At 40.5% G+C, this 26,452-nt stretch overlaps 1 protein-coding gene across 1 annotated transcript in view; it reads right to left on the bottom strand.

Annotated features, from left to right (window-relative positions):
* Positions 1-24,030, bottom strand: part of LOC108720028 (molybdenum cofactor sulfurase) — a 189,410-nt gene extending 165,380 nt beyond the window's left edge. The window contains exons 1-3 of the mRNA XM_018269391.2: positions 23,699-24,030; positions 7,145-7,234; positions 6,372-6,438 (exon numbers count right to left, since the gene is read on the bottom strand). Of these exons, the coding sequence (XP_018124880.1) occupies positions 6,372-6,438; positions 7,145-7,234; positions 23,699-23,840 (299 nt within the window). The 5' untranslated portion in view covers positions 23,841-24,030. The remainder of the gene's footprint in view (positions 1-6,371; positions 6,439-7,144; positions 7,235-23,698) is intronic.
* Between the last annotated feature and the right edge of the window lie 2,422 nt (positions 24,031-26,452).

The following is a 26,452-nucleotide window of genomic DNA, read 5'->3' as shown; positions in this document are numbered from 1 at the left end:
TCTTGAGCTTGGCTGGATATAAGACAGCATACTTGTACTGTAAATCCCTCAGACGTTTCTTGACAGCAATAAATCCTTTTCTTTTGTAGAGCCGTGGAATAGTCCGGGAACAACATAATTTTGGCCCGTCATGTTGTATTTCAGACTTATGGCGTGCCGCATTCAGTATGGCATCTCTATCCCGGAAATTTAGCAGACGTAGCAGGAAGGGCCTCGGTGGGGCCCCAGGTCTAGGGGGTCTCCCCGGCACACGATGCACCCGTTCCACCACGAAGTGTTGCGACAGGATTTCTGGCCCAAATTTGTCACTGAGCCATGTTTCAATAAAAATCACAGAGTTATCTCCTTCAGCTCGTTCAGGCAGGCCAATGATCCGAATGATATTGCGGCGCTGTCAGTTTTCGTAATCCTCAAGCAGCTCTGCTTGTTGCTTTATTTGCTGCGTCAGGTTGCTGAGTTGGTCTGGAATTGGGCCTTGTACGTCCTCCATGTTGGAGATCCGGCTCTCCATTTCCCTCTGCCTTTCGCGGATCGCTTGGACATCCACACGCAGCAGCGAGAAGTCTACCTTCAGCTCCTCAATTTGGGTAGATAGTGCAGCACGGGATTCGGCAATAGCCGCCAGGAGTATTTGGAATCCCGGGTCTGGTTGCTGCAACTCGGGTGGATCTGCGTCACCATCATCACCGGTAGGCCGCGGTGGAGTGCCGCTGGGTTGATCACCTTTTTTGGCAAAGTATTCAATAGTTTTCTGCTTCGGTCCAGATTTCCCCATGCTCAAGATGTTCAGGAGACCGAGGATAGTCCCAGACCGTCTATTTAGAAGGGCTCAGGATGGTATCAGGATAAATTATGGCGGAGCTCACAGTCAGAACGTCTTACCATGCAGGACACGCCCCCCGCAAAATGTGATGTTTAACTTTGATAGAAAATTTCCCAATGTAAACTGTGTGACTGTGGGGTGTGAGGTAACGCCCATAGTAAAAAGTGTAGGAGTGACCCCTAGTTTAAATGTGTCCCTAGACCAGGTGAATGAGGTAATTCAAGGTGGGGAATACATGAAAGCAGAGGTGAATTCTGCAGTGCAAAAGGTGGAAGGTTTAAAGCCTAATTTAACAAACCTAAATGTTGCCAGTGTGAATGGTAATGAGTCTGCAACTCTGGTGCAAGAAATTGCAGCAAATGTGGAAAAAAGTCGGCATGGGGAATTGTTGAGCGGAGAAAGCTCAAGTACTTTAGTAAACAAGGAGTTAAAGCCAATAGATAGTAACCCTTTGTTCCCCTGCAGTAGCCCATCTATTAAAAGTCTTAAAGGGGATGGGTGTACAAATGAGCACTCTCAGTCAGATGGTATGGCTAAATTAAATGGGCTTATTGAAAGGGAAAGGCGTGCCCACTGTTTTAGTATAGAGCATGTTATAGACAAGTGTGCTCTATATCTTGCAATACAAATGCTGCTTTTAAGTGTGCAAGCAGAACTGTGGGAGTGAGACACCTGTAAGTGTGTTAAGTGAGAAGTCAGGCAAGAGACCTGAACTCTTTGACTGCCAAGCTGTGTGTGTGAATATAGCCAATGCAAATGATGGTCTAGAAAATTAGTACATGGTGGCCAGGGACGGTAAGCCACATGGTGCGAGTGTAGAGGAAAGCGAAGATGGCATAAAACGTCCTCTTAAGGCTCCAGGTTGTGAGGTTCTGGATACCCCAGATCCTATGTGTGTCCCCACTCCTGTTCTACAGGCTGTAGAAGGAGTGCTGCAGAGAGAAGCTGTCTGTCAGTGGATGGGTCCAGTATGAATACTGATAATGCTGCCACATGTGGGTTGCTTGCCAATACTGAGCATGTAACTGATTGTGTGTCAGTGTGTGTGTGACACAAATCTGTGACCAAGCAGGACGCCCCACAGTGGGTAAATGTAAAGTGCAAAGTGTGCATTACAGAGATCCCAAAGCATGTGTATCTGACTGGGTTGATCCGAGTCCAGCCAAAGTGTCTTCCCCAGCAGGGTCGGACTGGCGCAGTCGGGGCCCACCGGGTTGTGAACCTCGGGGGCCCCGTGCGCATGCGCAAAAACTAGTGCGCATGCGCGAACGTCAGCCCCAATGCGCATGCGCGAACGTCAGCCCCAACGCGTGCATGCGCAACAGCGCCGAAATTTTTTTACTGCCGTTCGGGGGCCAATCTAGGACCGGGACTGGGCCGGCGGGGGCCCAAGTGGGCCGGGCCCACCGGGTTTTTTCCCGGTTTCCCGCCGGCCCAGTCCGACACTGTTCCCCAGTTGATAAAAAGCAGGCGTTTCAGTGTGTTCCGCCCCTGGGTCGACACAAAGGGGGAGGATATGTAGGATATGTGTGTCAAAAGGGTGCAATATGGCTTAGGCTGGTGAAGTGTAAACTCCAGGGAAAAGTCTGTGTGGCTGCAGCAAGTATTGCTGTTTAATTCTATTCCAGTTTAGGAAAAGCTGGATAGTGAGTCTCTGGAGTGAATGGATTAGAGCAGGGTGGGCTTCCATTCCTTGCCCCAGTAAGGGTTTTCAGCTGCCAAGCTAGAGGCAGTTATATTATTAAGCTACAGGTGAGCTGTAGTTAAAAGGAGGTGTGGGACTACACCTCAAGGGCTTCTTCCCCTGGATACCTCCTGGAGCTGGAGGAGGGTGAGGGGGCCACGTGAGGACCTTCTTGAGCGAATGAAGGTGCCTGTGTGTAGCTGGGAAGGAGAATGATTCTCCGCTGACCTGAGCTGGAGAGAGGACCAGAGAAACCACTCCCAGGAGACAAGAGTGTCTCAAGTGTGCCCAGAGAGAATTCTGGGATTTGTGGTCCACTGAAAGCCATTGAGGGCTAAACTCAACTGTGAGTAAAGTGAACACCAGTGAGGGTGTTAGAAGTGGGACTGTTTAGGTTATGTGATTTTCCCCAGGTGAAGCCAGTGGGCTGAAAAATTGTGTTTATTTGAAAATAAAAGCCAGCAAAGCATAAATTTTTACTCTTTAAGGCGGTCAGTCTCCGTTTCTGTGCTGACATCTGTGCCAGGGCCTTGGTTTCGCTACCTGAAGCTCACATTATTTAGTAATGCCCTATGGCTTATCTAACGCCCCAAATGTTGTGATCCTCTTGGTCACTATGTCACTACACATCTAGGTGTACCTAGATGATATTTTGATTTATTCTTCTAATTTAACTGATCATTGTGCCCATATTTAGGCGGAGTTATATAGGTTAAGGCAGAATCGGCTATATGCAAAGTTTGAACAATGCATTTTTGTAAGTACCCTCTCTTCATTTTCTGGGATATAATATTTCACACAAGGGCTTAGAGATGGAGCCAGCCAAGGTTCAGGCCATTTTAGATTGGGAGCATCCCCTTTCTTTGCAAGCCTTACAAAGATTCTTAGGGTTTGTTAACCATTACAGGTAATTTATTAAAAACTCTCTCTTTACTGTCCTTATCGGGAAAGGGACAGATCCAAGCATACGGTCTAAAGAGGCTGTGAAAGCCTTTGAACTATTGAAGGGAGCATTCACTTCTGCTCCAGCCTCCAGATTTTGCTCTTCCTTTCCCAGTAGAAGTGGATGCTTCTGAGATTGGTGCAGGAGCAGGTTTGTCACAGCGACACCCTGTTATCGGTAAAAATCATCCATTTTCTTTGCAAAATGGCAAAAATTAGACAAAATGCATAGACGTATTTTTTTGTTGTTGTGCGATGCAGTGCGTCAAATTTATTTTGTTGCACAGCAATTTTTTTTCACTTATTGGAGTCTATGGACATCATTTTTGTGGCAAAACGCGCAAAAAATTAAGCTTATCATGAATTATGACATTGGTAACAGGGAATTGCTGCCCATTAAATGGGCATTTGAAAAATGGAGACATCTTTTGGAGGGCTCTAAACATGTTGTTACAGTGAATACGGACTAAAAAATGTTTTCGTTGTATATTGAGTGTGCTGAACTGTTAAATTCTAGATAGGCCAGGTGGACATTATTCTTTACCCATTTCAATGTTTTCAAAACAGAGGCCTAAGGAAAGAAATGCTAAGGCAGATGCCCTTTCCAGAAATTTTGTCTCCAATCCTCGAGAGAAATCTGTACCTGATTCTAATGTCTTCAAGGACTTGATTATGGACGTGAGTCCAGACCTATATTCCTCTTTGTTTTAAGCCCAACTTAATTTACCTCCTAATGTACCTGCAAACTCTTTGTTCTGAAAAACCTTTGCAAGGTAGTTTTGGTTGGGACTTCAGATTCTATGATAGGTGGGCATCCAGGCCTCAGTAAAACCTATTCTCTTCTGTCCTGTACTCTCTGGTGGCCAACATTAAGAAAGGATGTTGGTAATTATATTGATTTTTGGCCAGTTTGTCAACATTCAAAACCATCCAGGTCCTTACCTCAGGGTTTTCTACAGTCACTTTCTATTCCAAAACGACCATGGACTCATATTTAAATGAATTTCATTGTGGAATTACCTCCCTCTAAAGGGAATACTGTTATTTGGTAGTGGACCAATTTAGTAAAGTGTCTTCATTTTATTCTTCTTCCCACCCTCCCCTCTTGCTGAATTATTTCTAGCCTATATATTTTAGCATCATGGGGCTCCATTGAACATTGTTTCTGAGAGGCGGGTTCAATTTGTTTCAAGGTTCTGGCCGCCTTTTGTTCTCTTATGGGCACTGATTTGTCTTCTTCCTCTGTGTATCATCTGCAAACTAACAGCCACATGGAAAGGACAAATCAATCATTGGATCAATACCTCATTGGATGTCTCCAGTTACAATCATTTTGGGCAGATTTTGTTTGCATTCTTTTGAGTTTGCATTCAATAATGCTACTCATTCACCCACTGGAGAGTTTCCATTTTTTACTATTTTTGGCTGCCATCCTAAAGCCTTTTATTTTCTGGTCATTCCTCAGATGTTCCTGCTGTAACTCTGTGGTTGACCACTTTTCTAAGACTTTGTTTAGCAGTAGTTGCCCAAAAGAGAGCAGCTGATCCCATTAAAAGTTCCTTCTGCCAAGCTAGAACCCAAATTCATTAGTCCATTTTCTGTATCCAAAGTTGTTAATCCCAGCAGGTTGGAACTTAATACTGAACTTAAAAATTCTAATGCTTTTCATGTTTCTTGTCAGTATTGTTCAACAGAATCCCCCCCCCTCAGATTTCTGTTAAGGGTCAACCTGAAAATTTGGTACAAAGGTTGGTTGATTTTTGTCTTTCCGGAGGTAAATTTCAATATCTAGTGCACATGGAAAGGTTATGGTCTTGAGGAGAGATCTTAAGTTCCAGTCTCTGATATACATGCTGACCTAAGTTCATCTTCAAGCAAACTTTTAGTATGTTTTAGAATGGCCAATTCTTAAGCAACATTTCAATTGGCCTTCATTATTTATTTTGTATAGTTCTGTTAATTAATTTTCCTTCCTCTTCTGGCTCTTTCCAGCTTTTAAATGGGGCTCACTGATGCTGTCTAAAAAATAAATGCTCTGTAAGGCTATACATTTATTGTTACTTCTATTCATACATCAGTCTCTTATTCAAATAAATGCATGGTTGCTAGGGTAATTAGCACCTTAGCAATGGTATGGCTGAAATTGCAAACTGGAGAGCTGCTGATTAAAAAGTAAATAACTCAAAAACCATAATAATTGCAAATTGTCTCACAATATCACTCTCTACATCATACTAAAAGTTAACTCAAAGGTGAACCTGGAGGTATCTAAATAGTGAAGGGCTCCAATCGACATGAAAGAAGGCTTTTATAAGCAAAAGTGTGAACCGTGACCAGAACCATGGCGTTTGTCTTGGTTTTGGGTACCGAACTTGACACTTACATTTAAGAATTGAGTTTTTCTTTGTTAAATAATTTTTTACCACTGATAATACTGGGTGGATTTTTGAAGAGAATCTGATGACATACAATTGTATATTTTGAGTAAATGTCCTGAGTCAATATGAACTGGTTTACTGTTGCTTTTGCAATGCCTGCTGTTACTGTTGATTTAATTAGGAGGACATAGTGAGAGTGGAGAGTGGCAGAAATTGCTACTGCTTGAAACTGTCTACCATGGATGTTCAGGACCCTACTGGTGCACCCATGGGTAAAGGCAATTATGACTTTATGTCTAGCTACCTAACTGTGAAATTGTGAGAGAAAAAAACTTAAATTTGCCAGATGTGTCATAGCCCTTAGATTGTTAGCTCAACAGGCAAGAAATACATGAAATACATGTCCTATTTAATTTAACTGTGTGCAAACTGCATACAGTCAGTACGTTGATACAAAAATAATAATGATATACATTCACAATAGCTTCATCATATTCTAGCCAGTAGTACATTATACGTGTAAATAAAAATATGGCCACTGCACCTGTATCGTGTGTTTTCCACAGTTTCATATGTTAATCTGCTGCTTATGCAGTGACTATGAGGATTACCTAAAAGACAAATGGACACAATAAAAAAAAACAAAAAAACTTTGCATTAGTACTAGCAATTTTGCTTCAAGGTTTGCCTCAAAGTTTCCCATTTTCCATTTCATACAACCATGATAATGCAACTGATTGTATCTTTGCACTGCTTTAAGCCAAACATAGATGCATGTTCGATGAGAAAGCCTGCTAAACTTGGCTGGGGGATGGGGTGAGTGAATGATATAATTTATTGAAAAAGAAGACCACTGTACATGCTTTAAATTTCAAGGAAATACTGAAAGTTTCCAGTAAAGTTAAAAAAAATTGACATACCATTTTAGAGAAAAAAACGATACTACTTAAATAACCTTCAGTACAGTTTTACCCACTCCAAAGCAAATATTCTTCCATTTAAAAAAGCAAGATTAATGTTTTTGAAAGGACATTTCTAATGAATATTTGGAGGTTACAAAACAGCATACATTGGTATTCATACGGTAGAAGCCTTTCAATTAAAAAGCAGATGTTATAAAATATTTCAATATAAATTCACATACTTTGTTCCAAAAAGTCATTACAACTCAGCAGCAAGTTACATTTATATTCATCTTTGCACATTATAGAAACTGCAACGCAGAAAACAATGTTAATGGGAGCATTTCATCATATAAATGAAGGTCCTTAAATAAATCATATTAGCACACTTTATTTGTAAGGAAAAAGAAAATACCATAAACATTTTCAGACAGGTCCTTCATGTATCCATCCAAAAGGCTTTGAGGAAATAATGCTGCCCCAGCATTATCCAGGTAGGTCATATCTGAAAAAGAATTTATTTCCCCATTAGTTGAAGACAAAATGTGCTGTCTGGAAAATGCACAGCCAGGAAAGCATAAATGTAATTTTGCCTCTTCAATTCCAATCAACAGCAATAATGGTAGGATTCACAAGAGCAAAATTTTTCTTTAAGCTTTCCGGTAACACCAAGTTACCTTTTGTTTTCCTACAAGACAACTTCCAATGGGCCCAATATATAAATGGCTTCCAATTAGTGATAGGCCAATCTGACCTATTTCGCAAAACAATGAAAATTCACCAAAATGCATTGAAGTCTATTTTTTTGTCGCACTACAATTTTTTTCTACCATTGGATTCTATGGCCGTCCTTTTTGCAGCAAAACTCTTGGAAAAATTTTGCTCATAACTACTTCCAATACAATACCGTTCAATCCAAATTGATCCTGATTCAAATTTACAAATCACAAACAAACCTACCTAAAATTATCGGGCCCAACAGGTTTTGTGGCTATAGTATTCCAATTTCTTCATGGTATAACCTAACTCAGTGCTGATAACAAGGGCTGGAATTTTTCTGGCCTACATGATGGAGGGCCCATAAGAGAAGCCAGTGTTGACACTCCCTGTTTTTAAACCATACCCACTTTAAACCACAAAGGAAAAAGGCAGGGCCAACCGGCACTCAAACGGATCCACAGGACCACAGAAATTCAATTAAAAAGTATTTTTATTTATACAAAGTTAAAAATATAAATCTGCATCTCCATCCACCCGTTTTGCACCCATGACTAAGCACCCTGAATGGGTGTGAAACACGAAGGGTGGATGGAGATGCAGATCTATATTTTTAACTTTGTATAAAAAAATACTTTTTAATTGAATTTCTCTGGTCCTGTGGATCCGTTTGAATGCCGGTCGGCCCTGCCTTTTTCCTTTGACGTACTGCTCCCTATAGCTGGAGTCCTGGGGCTGCTACTCTGTGAGTCATTTACATTTTATTCTGGAGCACCTTGTTCTCTTCTAACCACTTTAAACCACACCCATGTTAACACAAGATCATGTCCACATTAATGGTGGTAACACACCAAAAAACCAAATGGTTGGTCTTCACTGCAGGGATATCACTTATCACTCATATGTGAAAAATGTTTTCCTATTAAGACATACCCTTAAATCCATATGCCTCATCCTCCCTGTGGATAACACAGCACTCCCCCAGCACATGATTAAATACCTTAGGGGTCCTAACAACAATGTTCAAATGCTTACAAACCCCCAGAATAAACCCCTACCAGGCTTATGTTCCACAGGCAGAGCAGGACACACACAGGGAGTATAGGGCATGCAGAGTATGGCACACCCAGGTAGCATAGGGCAGGCAGAGTATGGCACACACAGGGAGCATAGGGAAGGCAGAATACAGCAGGAGACAAGGAAAACTATCCTGAACACTCTTAAGTTGGCCATAAAATGCCAGATAATATTGTACGAAACAAATTTTTGTACGATATTCGGTATGGTGGAAAAAGAGCCGACCAATATCGGCAGAAGACTCAGGCTGGACGGAAAATTTTAATTGATCGCCTTTGAAGGCACCCAAACATCGGCCATTGTTAATGCTGAATCATCAGATACAGGTAGAATTCTATAGTTTCTACCTGTATATCTGACAATTCAGCTCTACACGTATATATTGAAATGAATGATCTTTCTTGGTAAGATCTTTTCCAAGATCATAATTGTTAAGTCTATGTCCACTTTAAGATGAACAGTTCATACTGTGACACAATGCTGGTGCCCCTTCAGCATTTTATATAAGGTATGAACAGGTGAACAATGTGGGGAGTTTCAGTCTGGGTCTCAGGTGTGAACAGTACAGGGCTTTAGGGGTGTGAATAACAGAAGTGTTACAGGTGTGAACAATGCAGGGAGGATTACAGTCTGAATTTGAGGTGTAAACAATACAGGGACCAGTTAATCTCAGTACTGATACCTTTTAGGCAGACACAGCAGGCAGACTTTCATGGGGGGACCACACAAGGAGGGGTGGTGGGCCGCATGCGGCCCATGGGCCACCAGTTGGACAGCACTGCTCTAGTGGATAGCTGTTTTTTAAGTGTTTGCTCTTTAAATGGGGCCTCTGTAAGTGGAATTGCGAACACTAATTTATTTTTATTCATGTTTGATAATCTGTAACTAGGATAACGAGTGCTAGCAAGATTGAAGGTCTGACCCAGTGCACAGTCTGACATATGTATGCAGATTTTAAATAAGTGTTCCAAACTGATTATCTCTGCAGCAGTTGTGAGCAAATTCCCACTTTAGAGGCTCATGTTAGCGCACTAGAGCAGCAAATTTCAACAGTGCGGTCCATTGACAATCTTGAGATGAGCCTATTGCTCACTGAGCAGGACCTAGTGTGGGCAAAAGGAAAAGGGAGGCTGCTCCAGGGTTTATACATCACAACAGATTCACCAGATTGTGTGAAGAAGATAGGAATGTGAACTCTGGATTGGTAGTTCTAGATGGGACTGATCTCTCTAACAGCTGGGAGACCAGTTTCTCTAGTAGTGGTGGGGAGGAGACCAAAACCAGGCCTAAACAGATTCTAGAGGATTCAATTATTTGGAAAGTGGATAGGGTAATTTGACAAAGTGGCGCTAGAGGCCTGCATGGTCCCAGTGCCGGCCGCTTCCGATCACTTCCACCCTCGCCCCCTCCCCCCGTGGCTGCAGGGTCTTAGTGCCAGCCATGGCGCTCTCAGGCACAGAAGCACTGGGGAGCTTGGAGTCCCCAGTGCACCTAAGGATGCAGCTGGGCGGCAGGCCGTCACTAAAACATTGCTGTTCGCTAAAAATCCGGGCCTGGTAATTTGTCATCCAGATTGCTACAACCAAACAGTTTACAGTCATCCTGGTGTCCAGGGTTTGGCAGGTGGTTGATCATTTAGACAAATTATTGGGTGGGGCTGGGCATGACCCAACTGTCTTGAGACATATATGTACTAATGACAAAATTAATGGTAGATGGAAGACGTTAAAGAGTGAGCTCAGGGATCTAGGCTCTAAGATTAAATAATGATTAAGAATAAGGAAAGGTCTTCCAATGTCATCTTTTCGGAAATTTTGCCTCTGCCATGTGCAAGTTTAAGAAGACAGTGGGAGCTGAGGGAGCTAAATGCGTGGATCAAGTCATGGTATAGAAATGAAGAGTTTGGGTTTATAGAGTACTGGGCTGATTTTACATGGGGGTCAAAATTATTTAGTCATGACAGCTTGCACCTCAATGGAAGGGGGTCCACTGTGTTAAGGGAAAGAATGGCTAAGAGGTTGGAGGAGTGTAAACTAGGTAAGGGGGTGGATGAGCTAAATAATTATGGGGAAGCTAGGGTAGAGGGGGCAGTGAGATTAGTAAGGGGTCATGGGGGAGTAGTGAGGGAGGCATACAGTTTACCAGCTAAAGAGGTCCCTCTATTACAAGGAAAACAGGCTAATAATAACAAGATATAATTCTCCATTCAGTAATGTAAATTACAAAAGGAAAAGTAGTAACCTCCGGTGTATGCTGGCAAATGTGCAGAGTTTGCCAGGTAAAATGGGAGAGCTAGAGTTAATTGCATGCTCTAAAATTATGATATAATTGGTATAACTGAGACCTGGTGGGATGAAACATGTAACTGGGCTGTGATTTTAAATGGTTACACCCTTTTTATTAGGGGCAGCGTGATTAAAAAGGATAGGGGAGTGTATTTGTATATAAAGCCTGAAAATTAAAGCCATGCACTAAAGAAATATGTATTGATGGCAATGGGGAGGGGTGGAATTCCTATGGGTAGAGATTTCAACTGTTTGTATCACAGACAGCACCAGCCATAAATGTATTTTCTTAAAATGCCTTTATTAAAGAGATTAGAGATTTCAACTGGGCAAAAGGTTACAAGAAGAAAATGATCATTGGTTTATGCTACAAACCACCACGTATACAGTAAGTGACGAGAATGAAGCCCAGCTACTTTTACAAATAGAAGTGGCTTTGGAACTAGGTCAAGTCATTATTATGGGTGACTTCAGTTCAGGGCCGCTCCTGCCATGAGGCAAGATGAGAACCTTGCCTCAAGTGGTAGCAAGCGGCGGCAAGTTACAAGGGGCGGCAAAAAGCTGCCTCTTGTAACTTTAAGAGCTGAATTTCTGGGTTTTAAACTGGAAATTCGGCTCCACTAGTGCAAAGCACGCTATTGCACTCAGTGTGCTAACAATGCTGCCCCCCCCCCTTGTTGACCCGTTCCGAAGCAGATTTTTAAGAGCGGAGCAAGAGGGGGGAGGCAGCAGCAGGCTTAGGATCACCGCTGCTTTAGTTATCCAGACACTGACTGGGGTAATGGGGTTGCTAAATCAGAAAAAGTTAGTAGGTTTGTAAATCTGCTAAATAATAACTTTTTATTTCAGCTCATTCAAGAACCTACTAGGAATGACTCTCTTTTGGACCATGTGATAACTAATAATACCAAATGTATCTCTAACATTTATGTGGGTGAGCATTTACATGCAACATATTAAGTGGGAAATGCTTTTCAAAGGATTACACACAGAAAAAATGCTGCTTAGTAAATATATGTCAGTATTTTCCCCTGGTAAGCAAGGAATGCCATTGCAAAGCAAAACCTTTGTGGTTCAAAAAAAGTGTTTGTGTTGAATTGCTTAATAAAAAATATGCTTTTAAGGCTTTCAAGTTAGCTGGGACAGTCAAAATGTTTATCGGGTACAAGGAGGCCAATAAATCATGCAAAAAAAAAAAAAGACAAGCATGCACGTAGTCGGCGCCGTGCCCGGCCAGGTTGCCTAGGGCACCTGGCTGGGTTGGCCTGGGCTCTGCCTCCACTCCAGGTAGCTGCCACACTCCATGTGCATGCTTGTCTGTATGCACACTGGGGGAGGAGCGCGAGGGGGCTGGCCGGTTGCCTAGGGCACCCGGGCGACTTGGCTCGGCTCTGGGAGGATGACTAGCAACCCTGGGTTCAATGTAGAAGAAGTTGCCTATAAATGGAATGGGGTGATGTATAAGAAACATGCCAAGACTGTTAAATAAAGCCTTATTTAGTATTGGCATCCCTATTGACTCTGTAAATAAACCGGTTTTTGTTTCAAGGCTTATCACAACTTCTCCAAGAGGAACAAGCACAAAGGTATGACAGATGAACCTGAAAATCTAGAGGTTGGTTTATAGATTTGTGCTTCTCTTTGGACTACAGTCCACCCTTACATGCTTTTTATTTAGTTGGAGTTAAAAAGTTTCAGAGCAGCTATAGATGTATTTGGATTGCCAGGGTACACATCAACCCTTGGACTGGGACATGATTGTCAGGTCAATGAACCTTAGAGTTCAAGTAAAACAGTTATTTTACATGAAACAACCGCCCCCCCATTAGTAATTAATAGGCAGATGGAAAATTCTCTCTCAGTAGCAATAGAGAGAAGCCACAAGTACAACATTCTTTAGTTTGCCTTCCACCCACTCTCCCTTTATTTTATCCTAAATGTTTGTTCGGTTACAGGTCAATAAAAAAAAATCATTATACTTTTTTTCTATTTTTTATTGCCATACCTTTTGTTTAGCAGCGCTGATTTTAAAATGTGTATGTTTCAGGCCTGCAGCAGTAAACTACCTGCTATATTTGTATAGAGACCCTGAGGTTTAGGTAAGGTTTTAGTCAGCCAGTTTCCCCTGTTTATTTAGCAGCAGAAGTTTGTGTAATAGTCAATTTAGGAGCAAAATTAAGAGGCAGGTATTAGCTTTCCGGCTCCAACAAGGACAGCAGTTGGGGTTAGCACCCTTGCGGTGATCAAGCCACCAAACAGGGACACAAGTGCAGGAGCAGGGAAAGTGCCAAGGAGCAAGATACTCTTGTTGCCTGAAAGTTGTGATCAAGATTACTGCACTGTTCAATAAATAAGTTATTGGTTTGAAGCAACCCCTGGACTGCTGTTATTTCCATTCTGAATGATCTGTGCACCAGGAGACACACAGGATCCACCTGAGGGTAAGGTGCTTATAGGGGCCACTACATGCTGCTGGGAGTTTCAGGGAGTGGCCCATAGCCTCAGGGTGCCCAGGGTACACTGGCAGCAGGTAACATTACTCAAACAATTCTCAGGCCTACCCATGGGTGTTTGTCTGCAGCAGAAACCACATTTGACATATGAGAGGGTCATTTACTTACAGAAGCGCAGTGTGCAAAGTACAATTTGGACTTTTAATTACCCATGTTTTTTACCCACAATGCAGCATTTATCTCCCAATTCCAGCATCATTGCGCAGCATTACATTGGGTGCAGTTGCATCCGATGTGGCAAAAAGAACACAGTTTACAAGCAACAGTTTGCAAGCATTTGTTAATTGCGTACACATTCCAGCTAAGATTTTTCAGTGGAAAAGGCATTACTATGTATAGTAGTCGAGCACAGCATTATGATTGTATTTTGATTATTTATGTAGAGGAGATGTGTATAGTTGTCTCTCCTCTATGTTGTTCTGTGCAACGAGGGGGAGCATACCTCCCAACTTTCCCATTTTTAGAGGGACAGTCCCTCTTTTGACAGCTCAACCCACAGTCCCTCATTTCTACTGGAAAGTCCAGTTTTTCTCTGCACTGAACAGCCAGAAAAAGAAACAATGTTTAACTTAATTGGCTTTTGGCAGAGAGCCCAGAATAGCCACAGCTGCTGATAAGATACTTTTGTAACAATTTCTAGATAAGCAAATAAGTAATTGTAACAATATAAGATAACAGGATTGGGGGCGATTAGTCGCTAGATGACAAATCTCCTCTTCTTCACAGCGATTAATCTCCCCAATCTGCCTTCTGCCAGCTAAAATGAAAATCACCGGGGGGCAGGCACTCGAAACGCTTCGTTTTCCGAAGTCGCCCAAAGTTTCCTCGTGAGGCAATTATGGGCAACTTCGGAAAACAAAGCACTGAGTGCCTGCCCCCAGGTGATTTTAATTTTAGCCGCAGGGGAAGGCAGATCGGGGAGAAAAGTCGCTGCGAAGAAGAGGAGATTCATCACCTGGCGACGAATCTCCCCGAATTTGCCCGTGTGGCCAGACCCTTAAAGGGCAATTCACCTTCATAAGCAAAACTGTAATAACTGAAAAACACCACAAAAATATGTTAAACATTTCATAATCTGCCAAATTTACAAAATGAACATGGTAATTAGGAGGTCCACAAAAATTGGCGTGGTCAAAAAAAATTCGCTGCGCTATGCGTACCAACTTTTTTTGTCCCTCTTTTTATTTCCAAAATGTTGGGAGGTATGGGGGGGGAGAACTTCTCACCACTGTGAACTGACAGGAAGGAAACCCTGCACATGGAGTGCTGGGAGAGAGGAGCTACAGAGTGAAAGCAAGTTGCAAGGTTCCAGATATTACTGTGTGTAAGTCAGTAGGGAAACACAGTGGCAGAAAAGCACAAATCTATTTAGGCTGTGGAAAGAAAGGGGGGTCTTGTCAGGGCTCTTCTCTGGGCACAGAAAGCCAAAGGGAGTCCTTTTCAGGAAGAAATTGCCACATAAGTGGTGATTCCCTTCAGCAGCTCAGACAAACCATCTGCAATATTCTACGGAGTTGCTCCTGGGTGGCAGGCTTCAGATCAGAGAAGTTCCCACAGAGCATAATTAGAGCTCAGTCTGTGTGTACCTGCTGTCCCCTGTAGCAGAGACACAGTGCTCCTGTAGCTGCACAAGGAATAAAATCAGTGCTAGATATCTTGCAATAGCAGAAAAGAGCTACATTTACAAATTGTTTGCCATAGCTTTTTGGTTGGTTGATGTTAAGGCTTATTGTACAGTGGTAAGAACAAACCTTCCACTATGCCATTCTCACTAGCTATTTCCTATTCACTTGGATAAGAAACATTCTGCATGTGATTGGCACTTTTGCTTACCAATGCTTCTGCCACAGCCTAAAAATCCCCTTGAATGGAAATACAGATATGGGATTTGTTATTTGGAATTATAGTTGCCTCCTTTTCTTTCTATAAGTCTGTGCAGGGGCAGGATGGGTGACATTAAGGGGTGCATTGTGATCTCAGGGGCAGGCTGTGAAGCATTGATCATAGGCTGCTGATCACCATGTAATTCCAGAAGAGGCCACTCCAGATTTTTCAATTTGGAAAATGGGGCAGGCAGTTTTGACCCGGACTGCCCTTGCGAAAACTGAGCTGTTTGCGTCAAAACCAGACAGGAGACAACCCTGAAATTCTTGGGACCTGCAGCCTTCAGAATAGGGGAATTTCTATAATTTACATTCTTTGTAACAAAATGATTACATTTTAAGGCATGCCAGACACTTTGTGAAATAAAGCACATTTATCAAGCTGTTTATTAATCTTAGGCAATTACATTTCTCTGTGTAAATTTCCAGCATAAAACAGCATCTGGGAAGGGAAAGGGAAAAATGGCTTTGTGTGTTTCTTTAACACAGTGATGCCCTCTAGAAGTTGCCGATAATTTTTTTCCCATTGAATCAAATAGGTTAAGCTATTCAAAAAATAGTATATTTTGTAGTGTAAAATAAAAAATACTGAGCTTTATAAATATTAATGTTATTTCACACTGCTTTTTACACCTAATAAATATGTTTTTTTTAGTAAAATACTTTAGTTGCCCTGTCATTGTGTTCAGTTAACTTGTCTTCTAAAGAATTTGGATTCAGTTGGAAGGAGAAAAATGAATAAGCTTTAGAAAAGAGCATGTGAAGTAAAATAGCGTCTCTGCGTTTCACATTTCCCCTCTGGCATTTGCCACAATCTACAGATTGCCAGTTCAACCTGTTTTTAAACATGTTTTGAACAGTGTTGTACAGTTGTGTTCTACAGAGTTTGTTTTTCATTTGCCTACTAAGGATTAATTGTCATAAAATATATTTTATGATGGCTCTCTTTAATAAAAGTTTATGTTAATAAAATTATAGATAAAATGTGGCAATTTGCAATTTTATGACATTTGTGAGACATGCTTGTTGTCCAACACAACACAGCTGACCCACGGTTTCAAGGCTTTTGATCTCATTCAGTTTTTGCAGACTTTGAACTAATGCAAAAGTGCTGATGCATTTTTTAAACTTTAACTAGCTTTTCAGTTAAGAATGCAGATTATTTACAACCTTTCACACATATATATGTTCTATATTCCCTGACAAATTTGAGAATTTTTTTTTTTTTCAAAAAAAATTAAAAATAAATAAATCATAAAAAAAATATATCACAAGTATGGGACCTCTTATCCAGAATGCTCGGGACCAGGGATTTTCTGGGTAATGGATCTCTCCGTAATTTGGATCTTTATACCTTAAATCTACTAGAAAATCATGTAAACATTAAATAAACTGAATAGCATGGCTTTTTTTCGAATAAAGATTAATTCTCTTAGTTTGGATAAAGTACAAGATACGGTTTAATTATTACACAGAAAAAGAAAAAAAAAGTGGATCATTTGGATAAAATGGAGATAAGGGAGATGACCTTTCTGGATAACAGGTTTCCGGATAATGGATCCCATACCTGTACAGTGTTATTATTAGATCTCAGCTTTCCAATAAACATTAATTAATACTTTTCAATGGTTTTAAAGGGGTGGTTCCCCATTAACATTTAGTATGTTATTGACTGGCTAATTCTAAGCAACTTTTGATATAGCCTTAATTAATTATTTATTTCTAGTTTTTTAAATTATTTGGCTTATTCTTCTGTTTCTTTCAAGCTTTCAAAAACTGGAAACTGGCCGCTAGAGTCCTGTGCAGAACCAATTTGTTAAACCCAAACCCGACCCGCAACCCGCATACTTGCCCCCTTGGACCCGCTACCCGACCTGAACCTGAAGTACCTTATCCGCAACCAGATCCGCTGACCATCAAGAAACAGGAAGTTCTGTCATTGTAAACCAGAAGTTACATCACTGGAAGTTGGTGTGATCAGACAAAAAAGGAGTAAAACTCACTATTAAGAAGAGCCTGTGACCAAGCCGCAAACCCGGAGAACCGCCAACCCACGTCAATACCCGCTCCCGAAACTTCTACCCGCAACCCGTAGGATAGAGCAGGTTTTTGCGGGTAACCCGTGGGTACCCAACCCGCTGCAGAACTCTACTGGCCACTAACCAAACTGACCACATCTACAAAACAAATGCTACACATTTATTGCTATTGATACTTTTTTTTTTTATCATCTTTCTATTCAGGCTCTCTCCTATTAATGTTCCAGTCTCTTATTAAGCCACTGCCTGGTTGCTAGGGCAATGTGGATCCTAACAACCTAATTGTTGAAATTGCAAATGGGAGAGGTGCTAAGAAACTCAAAAAACAAGAAAACGAAACCAATTTTGAATTGTTTCAGAATATCACTCTACAAATCATACTATAAGTTAACAAAAAGGCAAACACCCCCTTTAAAGTAATTTCTAAATGTATTTGCCACTGGTGAGGTACCAGTTGTCAGTGAGGAAAGATAGAGTAAGATGGAGAGTGAGAGATAGAAATATAATGAAGAGATTAGCATCAATTTACCCATCCTGTTTGATGACTCGACACATCTTAATGTGTCGGTTTGTCTTGTTTACCCTATCAATTGTTTTCCTATCCCTGCTTTTTTTTCTAAAACAATGGTCTGGGACCAGATGGTATTCATCCAAGGGTACTAAATGAGCTCTGTTATTGCCAAACCTCTTTACTTTTTCATAATTCATTAAGGTCTGGCATGGTGCAGAGAGACTGGTTAATTGCTAATGTGGTGCTGCTACTCAAAAAGGATCCCTGTTCTTGGTCTCAGAACTATAAACCCGTTAGTCTGACGTGGTACAAAAGCTTTTAGAAGATGTATTAAGGGATATGAGGTTCAACGTCATTGCAAATAATAATGAGTTTGTGCCAGCATGGTTTTATACATAATAGATCTTGCCAGACTAATTTAATTTCTTTTTATGAGAAGGTAAGCAGGGACCTTGAATCTGGGATAAAAGTGGATGTAATCTACTTAGACTTTGCTAAAGTTTTAAAAAAGGAACACACAAAAGGTTAATGGTTAAATTAAGGAATGTTCACCTGGAACATAGTATTTGTACTTGGATAGAGAACTGGTTCAAAGATAGATTACAAAGTGTAGTGGAAAATTGAACATTTTCTAACTAGTGTTATTAGCAGAGTACCACAGGCATCTATACTTGGTCTTTTGCTTTTCAAATTGTTTATGAATGACCTGGAGGTGGACATTTACAGTACTATTATTTGCTGATAATACTAGATTGTGCAGAAATATAAGTTTCATACAGCAAAATGCAAAATAAGGCTCAATGTTGATAACTGCAAGGTTATGCACTTTGGCAGACATAATATAATTTCAAGTTATACAATAAATGGCAGTGTGTTGGGGGTATAATTCCATTCAGTGTCATTCTGTGGTTACACAAAAAGCAAATAAAGTACTGTCTTGTATAAAAAAGGGCATTAACATACTTTTACCTCATCTGGAGTATGCAGTACAGTTTTGAACTCCAGTCCTTAAGAAGGAATGCACTGCCAGATGTATAGATAATGGTATGTGGTATGTGCAGTTTATGTGAGTGTATGGAAGGTTAGTGTGTGTGAGAGTGTGTGAGTGTGTGTGTGTGTGTGTGTGTGTGAGTGTGTGAGTGTGTGAGTGTGTGAGTGTGTGAGAGTGTGTGAGTGTGTGAGTGTGTGAGTGTGTGAGTGTGTGAGTGTGTGTGAGTGTGTGTGAGTGTGTGTGAGTGTGTGTGAGTGTGTGAGTGTGTGAGTGTGTGTGAGTGTGTGAGTGTGTGAGTGTGTGTGTAGACACCGGGTTTCATTTTAAGGGGTTGAACTTGATGGACTTTTTTCAACCCAACTTTAGCTATGTTCAGTTGTGTTCAGATTAAAGGAGAAGGAAAGCTATGGAGGCATTTTATTGCCAATAGATTAGCTGCAATAGTGCAAGCTAGAATGCAATATTTATTCTGTAGAATGTTTTACCATACCCGAGTAACAGCTCTAGAAACTCTCTGTTTGTTTAGGATAGGAGTTGCAGTATTAATGTGGTGTGACATCACTTCCTGCCTGAGTTTCTCCCTGCTATGGGCTCAGATTACAGTAGAGAAGGGAGGGTGGGAAGAGAGGAGCAAACTGAGCATGCTCTTGCCCAGGGCAATGAGGTTTAAGCTGAAGGCAGGAAGTCTGATACAGAAGCCCATGTGTACACAATAGAAGGAAAGAAATGCTGTGTTTCTTTTGACAGGGGACTCAGAGCAACATTACTTTGGGGGTTTACTGGTATATTTAGATGGACCTTTCTGATAAGGCTTACTTAGTTTTAACCTTTCCTTCTCCTTTAATAGCAGTCTGACATCACTAACCTGATCAATTACTGTTTTTGGTAGAAATTATATTTCTACATGGCAAATTATTTACTAGTATGTGTATTAGAGTAAAAAAAAAAAGGCAATAGACCCAACAGTCATGACATTCATGCTGATGATTCTGTGCAATTTAATCATTAATTGAGGATTGTTCAAAATAATAATAGCTTGTTCCATATAATAGCAGTGTGGAGTTCCATCATGACCCTTATTTAAGGAAGAAAGGCAGTAAATGTTGTGGTTGCTGGGTATAGCGTGTCTCTCTCTGAAAATCTAAGTAAAATGGGTAATTCCAAACATTGTTCAGATGAACATCTTATTTTGATTAAAATATTGATTGTGAGATTAGAACTGCATACAGAAAAACTCCTGTGGAATTTTTAAAAGCATATTTATCAAATGGTGAACTCTATTGACAAATGAGATTCTAAAAATTCCATAGGAATGAATAGAACATAGGTGTTTTTTTTCTGTTCTAATCTCACATTTTGATAAATCTGCCCCTTACTCTATATCAATAGAGCGCAGTTCCACCTAAACCTCATCCTTTTTGCTGCTTTAGGCCTCACATATCACAATCAATGCTGCTTTTTTATAAAACAAATACTATTTTTCACTCAGAGGCAATTTTCTCGGAATCACGTCATTAACATCCTGTCATTATAAAAAAATAACATTTTCTCATTATATTAAAAATAAAATTTCGACCTTACTCCCATCCATGATTTGGCTTAATTTAATAAAAAATCTGAACGAAAATTGTACATGGGAACAGTCTCAACAAAATCGAGAAACAATTCAAATCATGTTGCCTGAACTCAAACTTTTCGCGTTTTCAAACTAAAAACAGCCCAAAACCCTTTGAAGATCATGAAGGCAAAAAAAATCTTTCAATTGTAAAAGTGACATTGGCAATTGACTTTTACATGACTTCAACAGGTTTTAGCTGTAATATTTTCTGGTTTAAGATCTTTAGTAGCTTTGGAGCATAATACATTTCGAAAAAAATGTGAGGGTCTTTTTTCCTCTAAAGCTTATCCCCGTAAAAATCGAACAGAAATATTTAAGTCTTAATAAATAGGCCCCCATTGTGTAGTGCATGAAAATGGATGCAACTTCAGGTTGTTCAAGAGCACTTCAGAATGTATTCTGTAGGTTTTTCTACAAGACAACATGTTTAGTTTCCTTTTCTTTAATGACTAAAAGGAATTGCAATGATGTTTAAACAGTAAGTACCAGTGCCTTAAAATGTTAGTATGTTATCTAAGGTGTCCTATCAGTAAGATTTGCTAATGAAATACATTTTTGCACAGATACTGATTGTTAGGAATCACAAGGAGTATGAAATCCAGAATGTGCATGAAAGTCACCCTACTGGTTAATCAGCATTTAAAAGCATGCAGTGCTTCTCTTTTAAGCATATAGTGTTTAGTTAGATCTATTCTAAGCAGTTTTAATCTGGTCTTTGTTTTTATCCAGGTTACTGACCCTATGAAAAAGGGGGCCAATGTAACCATTTTTATCTAAAAACAATAAATGCAACATAAAATTATGGGCTTTGAATAACAGTATAGAGATCCTCACAAAATCATGTGCTCACTGAAAAAATGTGATAAAAACAAATATTTTACTTTCAAGAAGTTTTTCCTTTTAGTCACATGGCTTCACTCTACAACGTTAAAATCTATAATACTAAAATCATACTTCTAATATTTTTAAAGCTCATAAATCATTATGTTGAGGCTGTAGTTAAATGTTATATAAATTACTGTGAGCGTTCTGTCCTGCCATGGTGTGGTCACATGTTATGGTGTGTGTTGAGGCTGTAGTTAATTGTGATAAACTGGATTACATGGTTACTGTGAGTTGAGTCTGTGCTGCCATTTTAGTGCTGTCACATGTTTAAAGCAAAAATGTAGGGAACACTAATGTAGTATTCTAAAAGGTACTATTTGGTCCTTACGGTGTTTCCAGATAGAACCTCCTCTAGGTCTCCACTGAAAAGCTAAAAATTTCCAAGTATAGGAGAAGGAAGAGGACTCCAGCAGTATTACTGCAAACAACTTTTTATTCCAGGCAGTGGTAAACACAGCATATTTCAGGTTCAATACCCTTTATCAAGTGAATAAGGAACATTAACACATGCATCCATTTAAAACTCAATTGCACTTTGACCTATACAATATAGTGTTAGAGGTAGTTCCAAAACCAGTAAGAGGTGGGGATTGGAATAAAAAACTACTCCAAAGGGAAGCCAGGTGGATTAGGCGCTTAGAAAGTGTCATACATCATGGGATGAATGATCAATACAGTTTAAGTTGCTTTTTGTAACAAAAGTCATGTTAGCCTTCTTGTATATTGCTTTTTTTGCAGATATTAAGACTATAAAGATTTAAGCCAGTTATACGCTGCCTTATATGGATCTCCTGCTGTAAATGTGGTATGGGTGAGTTACAGGAGATAAATTACTAAAATATATGCTGGCGTAAATATTGTACTATAATCTGCATAATATATACTGGGTCACATAGGTAGTGTTGAAAAATTGGGACGTATTAAAGACTTAGGGTATTTCTGTATCCCTTTGACCATAGGATGTCTTGCCCTTACACAATTGATTCAGGTTTCTTTACCTGGGACAGGCATTATGTGCAGTGTCTCATCGTTAAGTAGGCCAGGTTTTGGTTAGACAGTGGCCTGCCTAAAGTGAAATTTTTTGATACCTTCTGTTCCTTTTAGGATATTGTTTCATTGTTTCTATATTATTGGACCCGCAGATCCCCATCCGAAAATCCTCCCCTCATTCTGCTTTTTTTGCGGGTAACCCGCGGGTACTCGACCTGCTTCAGGACTCTAATTTGTCACTCCTCTCTCTTTCTTCTCTCTCCAACCAGCATCTGCAATATATTTCGCCAATTTTTTCCTGCTGTTAGCAGATGGAGGAGATTTGTCTTTGCGTTTTAATCTGGACTACCATGGGTGACAAATCTCCTTGCCCGGTGAGGACATTTTTGGAAATTTTAGAAAATTAAGGACTACATATGTTGTCTCAACTGATATTTACTTTATTGCCATTTGAAAGCATTTTCAGGAGATCACATGATGTAGCACAGATTGAACTGCAGGTCGACAAATCTTATCTGCCATAACCTTTTACTACACACATTGTGGGGGAAGGGCGGGATGGAGCAGTGTTGAACTACAAAAGCGCCAGAAGACATACATGCCTAGCAGTATGCGTTTTTTTTTTTTTTTATTGCACTTCATAAACTGACATGTAACCTTTATTTAATTTTCATGTTTTTCAGGTGTGCATAAACAGTTTCAGTGAGGCACTAATTTATGCATAAGAACACAGCTGTAACATAACACAGATTCAATATTCCTTGTCATTCAGTGACTGTATCTGTAATAACCAGTCAAGCAAGGGTGTTGCCACTTTACATAAATAAACAAAGTTAAAAGATTTTAACTTTTTTATAAACTAGGATTTAGCAGTGCAAAATGGCCAACCCAAAAAAGAACTTGCATTATTTCTATAAAAAAATGGCAATAATTGCATATCTTAATCCTTTTATATCCATTACAATGAAAAATAACAAACAAAATTAATCTGATTGCATTTGTTTAAACAGAAGTGAAATATGAAAGTGAAAAGTTTAAGGCTTTCTTCTTTGGGTTAACAAGCACCTCATAGCAGCCAGCACAGAGGGCAGTGTCCTTGAGCCACACCCACTCCACAATTGTTGCGTATTCTCTCCATGCTTCCTGCAAGGCTTTTTCTGCTTTAAAAAGTTCTGCCGGTCATGTGACAAACTATTAACATTTTGCAGCTGCTCACATTTCTAGCCAAATAATCTATCATTAAACAGTTTGAAAATATTTGTTTTTTGTTTGTTATGAGCTGTCAAATGCTCTGGGAGTGCATGGGATAGCTATAGGTACAAACTGCACCCTTGGCACACAAAGTACAACTCCTATTAATAAAGCTCTTGTTTTATGTTTCTTGTGTAACCAGATCAGCCATATTGATATGTACAAAAGCACACTGCAAGTTATATTACTCAAACTCATTTCAAACTTACCTCTAATTCTGCTAAATTCCTTCCTTCTCATCTCTTCTATCATGCTGCCATAGTCAGATGAGCTCCTGCAGAAATTCTGAAAGTGCCTTGCAGACAGCAGCACATCTAAAGACATGCCTGGAGTATTGGGATTCCCCTCCATAACCAGCTCCCAGCTGCCTTGCCTTAAAAACTAGCACAAGTTTCAGGAGAGTAATCACACAGGAAGGGAATCCACTCGTCAGTGGGAGGAGCCTTCTCCTGTCAGCCTTATTTAACTATCTTCTAAGCAGATACAGCAATGGATGGTTGCAGTGCTTTACTTTTCTTCCTTTCTGGCCTTTCCTTTAGCTCAAATTCTCCACATATGGTGAAAGGAATAAAGAAAAAGAAGAATGCACACGTGTTCTGTCATGTGATATCCTTAATAAGGACTTCATTTACTCTACACACTTTAGATTGTAGTTACAGTGCAACTGAGGGCTGTGCAACACAATCACAGTAGCTGTAGTTTTTAGTCACTGCAGAATAGTGCATTTAGGAGTTGTAGTTCCAGTCATAGGCAGCGGGGGTAATTGCAGTCTCCTGTCACACCAAAGTTACATCTGTCCTTTTCCTTGTGCCTCTGTTATGGGAAAAATACTGCAGATTGTGTATTATCTCATGCACTAGTTCTTCCTTGTACTTTATGGTTCTACTCAATGAGGCAGAGCAATAATGTGTGTTATTTATCCTTGTTGGAAGTCTGCTCCTCAGATTCCAAGATAGGATGATAATTCCACACAATCACAATAAGGGTAAGGCCACACGAGGAGATTCGGGTAGATTTTGTCGCCTGGCGACTAATCGCCTCATCTTTTGCGCGACTATCTCCATGAACTGCCTCTGCGTTTTTCCCCATAGGCTACAATGCAAAGTCGCCTGCGCTAATGCACACGCGGCGATGCGTTTTCAATAATCGCCCAAAGTTGCCTCAGTGAGTTGCTGCTGCCCCCCCCCCTGGAAATTCGCTCTTAAAATACCAGGAGCAGCATTTTTGCTGCCCCTGGTACCTAGTGGGGCGCTGCCGTCTGAGGCGACCCTTAACTCGCCTCATTGGCGAAGCACCCCTGACTGTGATAATAATGTCACAGACAGCAGGAAGGAGGGACATCCTAAGTGGAAGTTAGATTTTTTTACCTCAGCGCAAGAAGGAGACCGCAGTTTCTATATCTGCAATGAACTCCATGGCACTGTCTCCTGAGATTGGGGCTGTTCCTTCTAGGGGCAGCCTAAAATACATCAGTAACTATATTTTTTCCTCTGAGGAGGAAGTTCTGACACAAAAGTCAGGGTTTAAGAGAAAAGAGGATCAAGCACAGAATGATATATTCTTCTTCATGGGACTCTTCCCCAGACAACCCTAGTAAGGGCAGTAGTTGTGCTGTTAAGGGGGCTGTTAACATTCAAACACCTAGTTGTTTTCTTGTGTTTGTCCCTGCTGAGCAGAATTCCTGGGTTTTAGTAAAGGCAGCTGTTAGTATTGATACAATATTTGCCAATACTCCAGAGATACTGCTGAGAAATGTATCAACTAAATGTTGCAAAATTGTAACAGTTTAGAGTCTGCACCTGAATTACTGAGCTGCCAGACTCAAACACCAGAAACAGGGACATTAAACTTTAAACTTAGATTTTGAAAAAACTGTAAAAAAAATAAATAATGGAAAGTATTTGAAAAAAGTCTTTATTTCTGGGGAACAATCTGAAAACAATTGAACTGAAAAAAAGTGTTTGGAAGGTGCACAACTCCTTTAAGGGGGTTTCCTCTACTAAAAAATGTTTCCTCTACTAAAAAAAGCATACAGAAATGTCTCTGCTCCAGTTGGAGGCAAGAATAAGAGACTTGCCCAGGGCAGCTCTTCAGTCAAAGGGGCCCATTTGGGTAGGTTTAGCTGCACCTACTCACCTGCTGGGAAGTCAGTATCTGCAGGCTTTAATACATCAGATGAAGAAACTTTGCCCATTATGTCAAAGCTGGGAGTCTGAGGAGGTTAACCTTTCACATACCTCTGGAGACAAAGGAAAGTGGAGTCATTTGCAAATGACGAGAGTTAATTTGCAGGGAAAACAACCTCCAGCTAAGTGTACAATTTCCTGCAGTTTCAGAACACCTCTAGTCAGAGAGGATGAGCTTATACTCAGAACACATGTTGGCATACCTGATATGTTAGAGCTCATTGCACCAGAGTAAGACCCTACATTAATCTCTATATTGGGTAATGAGGTGCTTAAGTCCGATATAATGGACCAATCTTTACATAGCATACAATTTAAAATGCTGATGCAATTGCTCCACTCGCTCCGATGCTAGTAAAGGCAGAAAAGGAAGGTCTAGACACTGAACTCCTTCCTAGAACCACACAACTGGCCTCAAAGCTTGCTGTGCTTCAGGCTATTTCCAGGGCAGCCATAATTATTGGGCAGACTTGTACTACTAAACTCTTTCACAAGTTAAGCCCAGGAGTTGCCCCGGTATGGACAGGGCTCATATTGACCTATAAGAACAGGTCCCGGTTTCCATCCAAGGGAAATTTCTTCAGTAAAAGACTAGGCAGGTTCGCATAATTCTGTTTTAGGCAGCACAATGATCAGAGATTACATCAGACCCATGGGTGTTATGGATTGTTAGGATATGCTTAGCCCTTCCATTTAAAAAGTTTCCCTTTCAATTGAGCATTTCACACACCCTTTGTCTAGAGTCATTAAACAAAGTTTTGCTGGCAGCCCTTCAGG

This window comes from Xenopus laevis, chromosome 6S (assembly GCF_017654675.1).
Source record: "Xenopus laevis strain J_2021 chromosome 6S, Xenopus_laevis_v10.1, whole genome shotgun sequence".
In the NCBI taxonomy this organism is placed as follows: domain Eukaryota; kingdom Metazoa; phylum Chordata; class Amphibia; order Anura; family Pipidae; genus Xenopus; species Xenopus laevis.
This window is presented reverse-complemented; position numbering and strand designations above follow the sequence as displayed.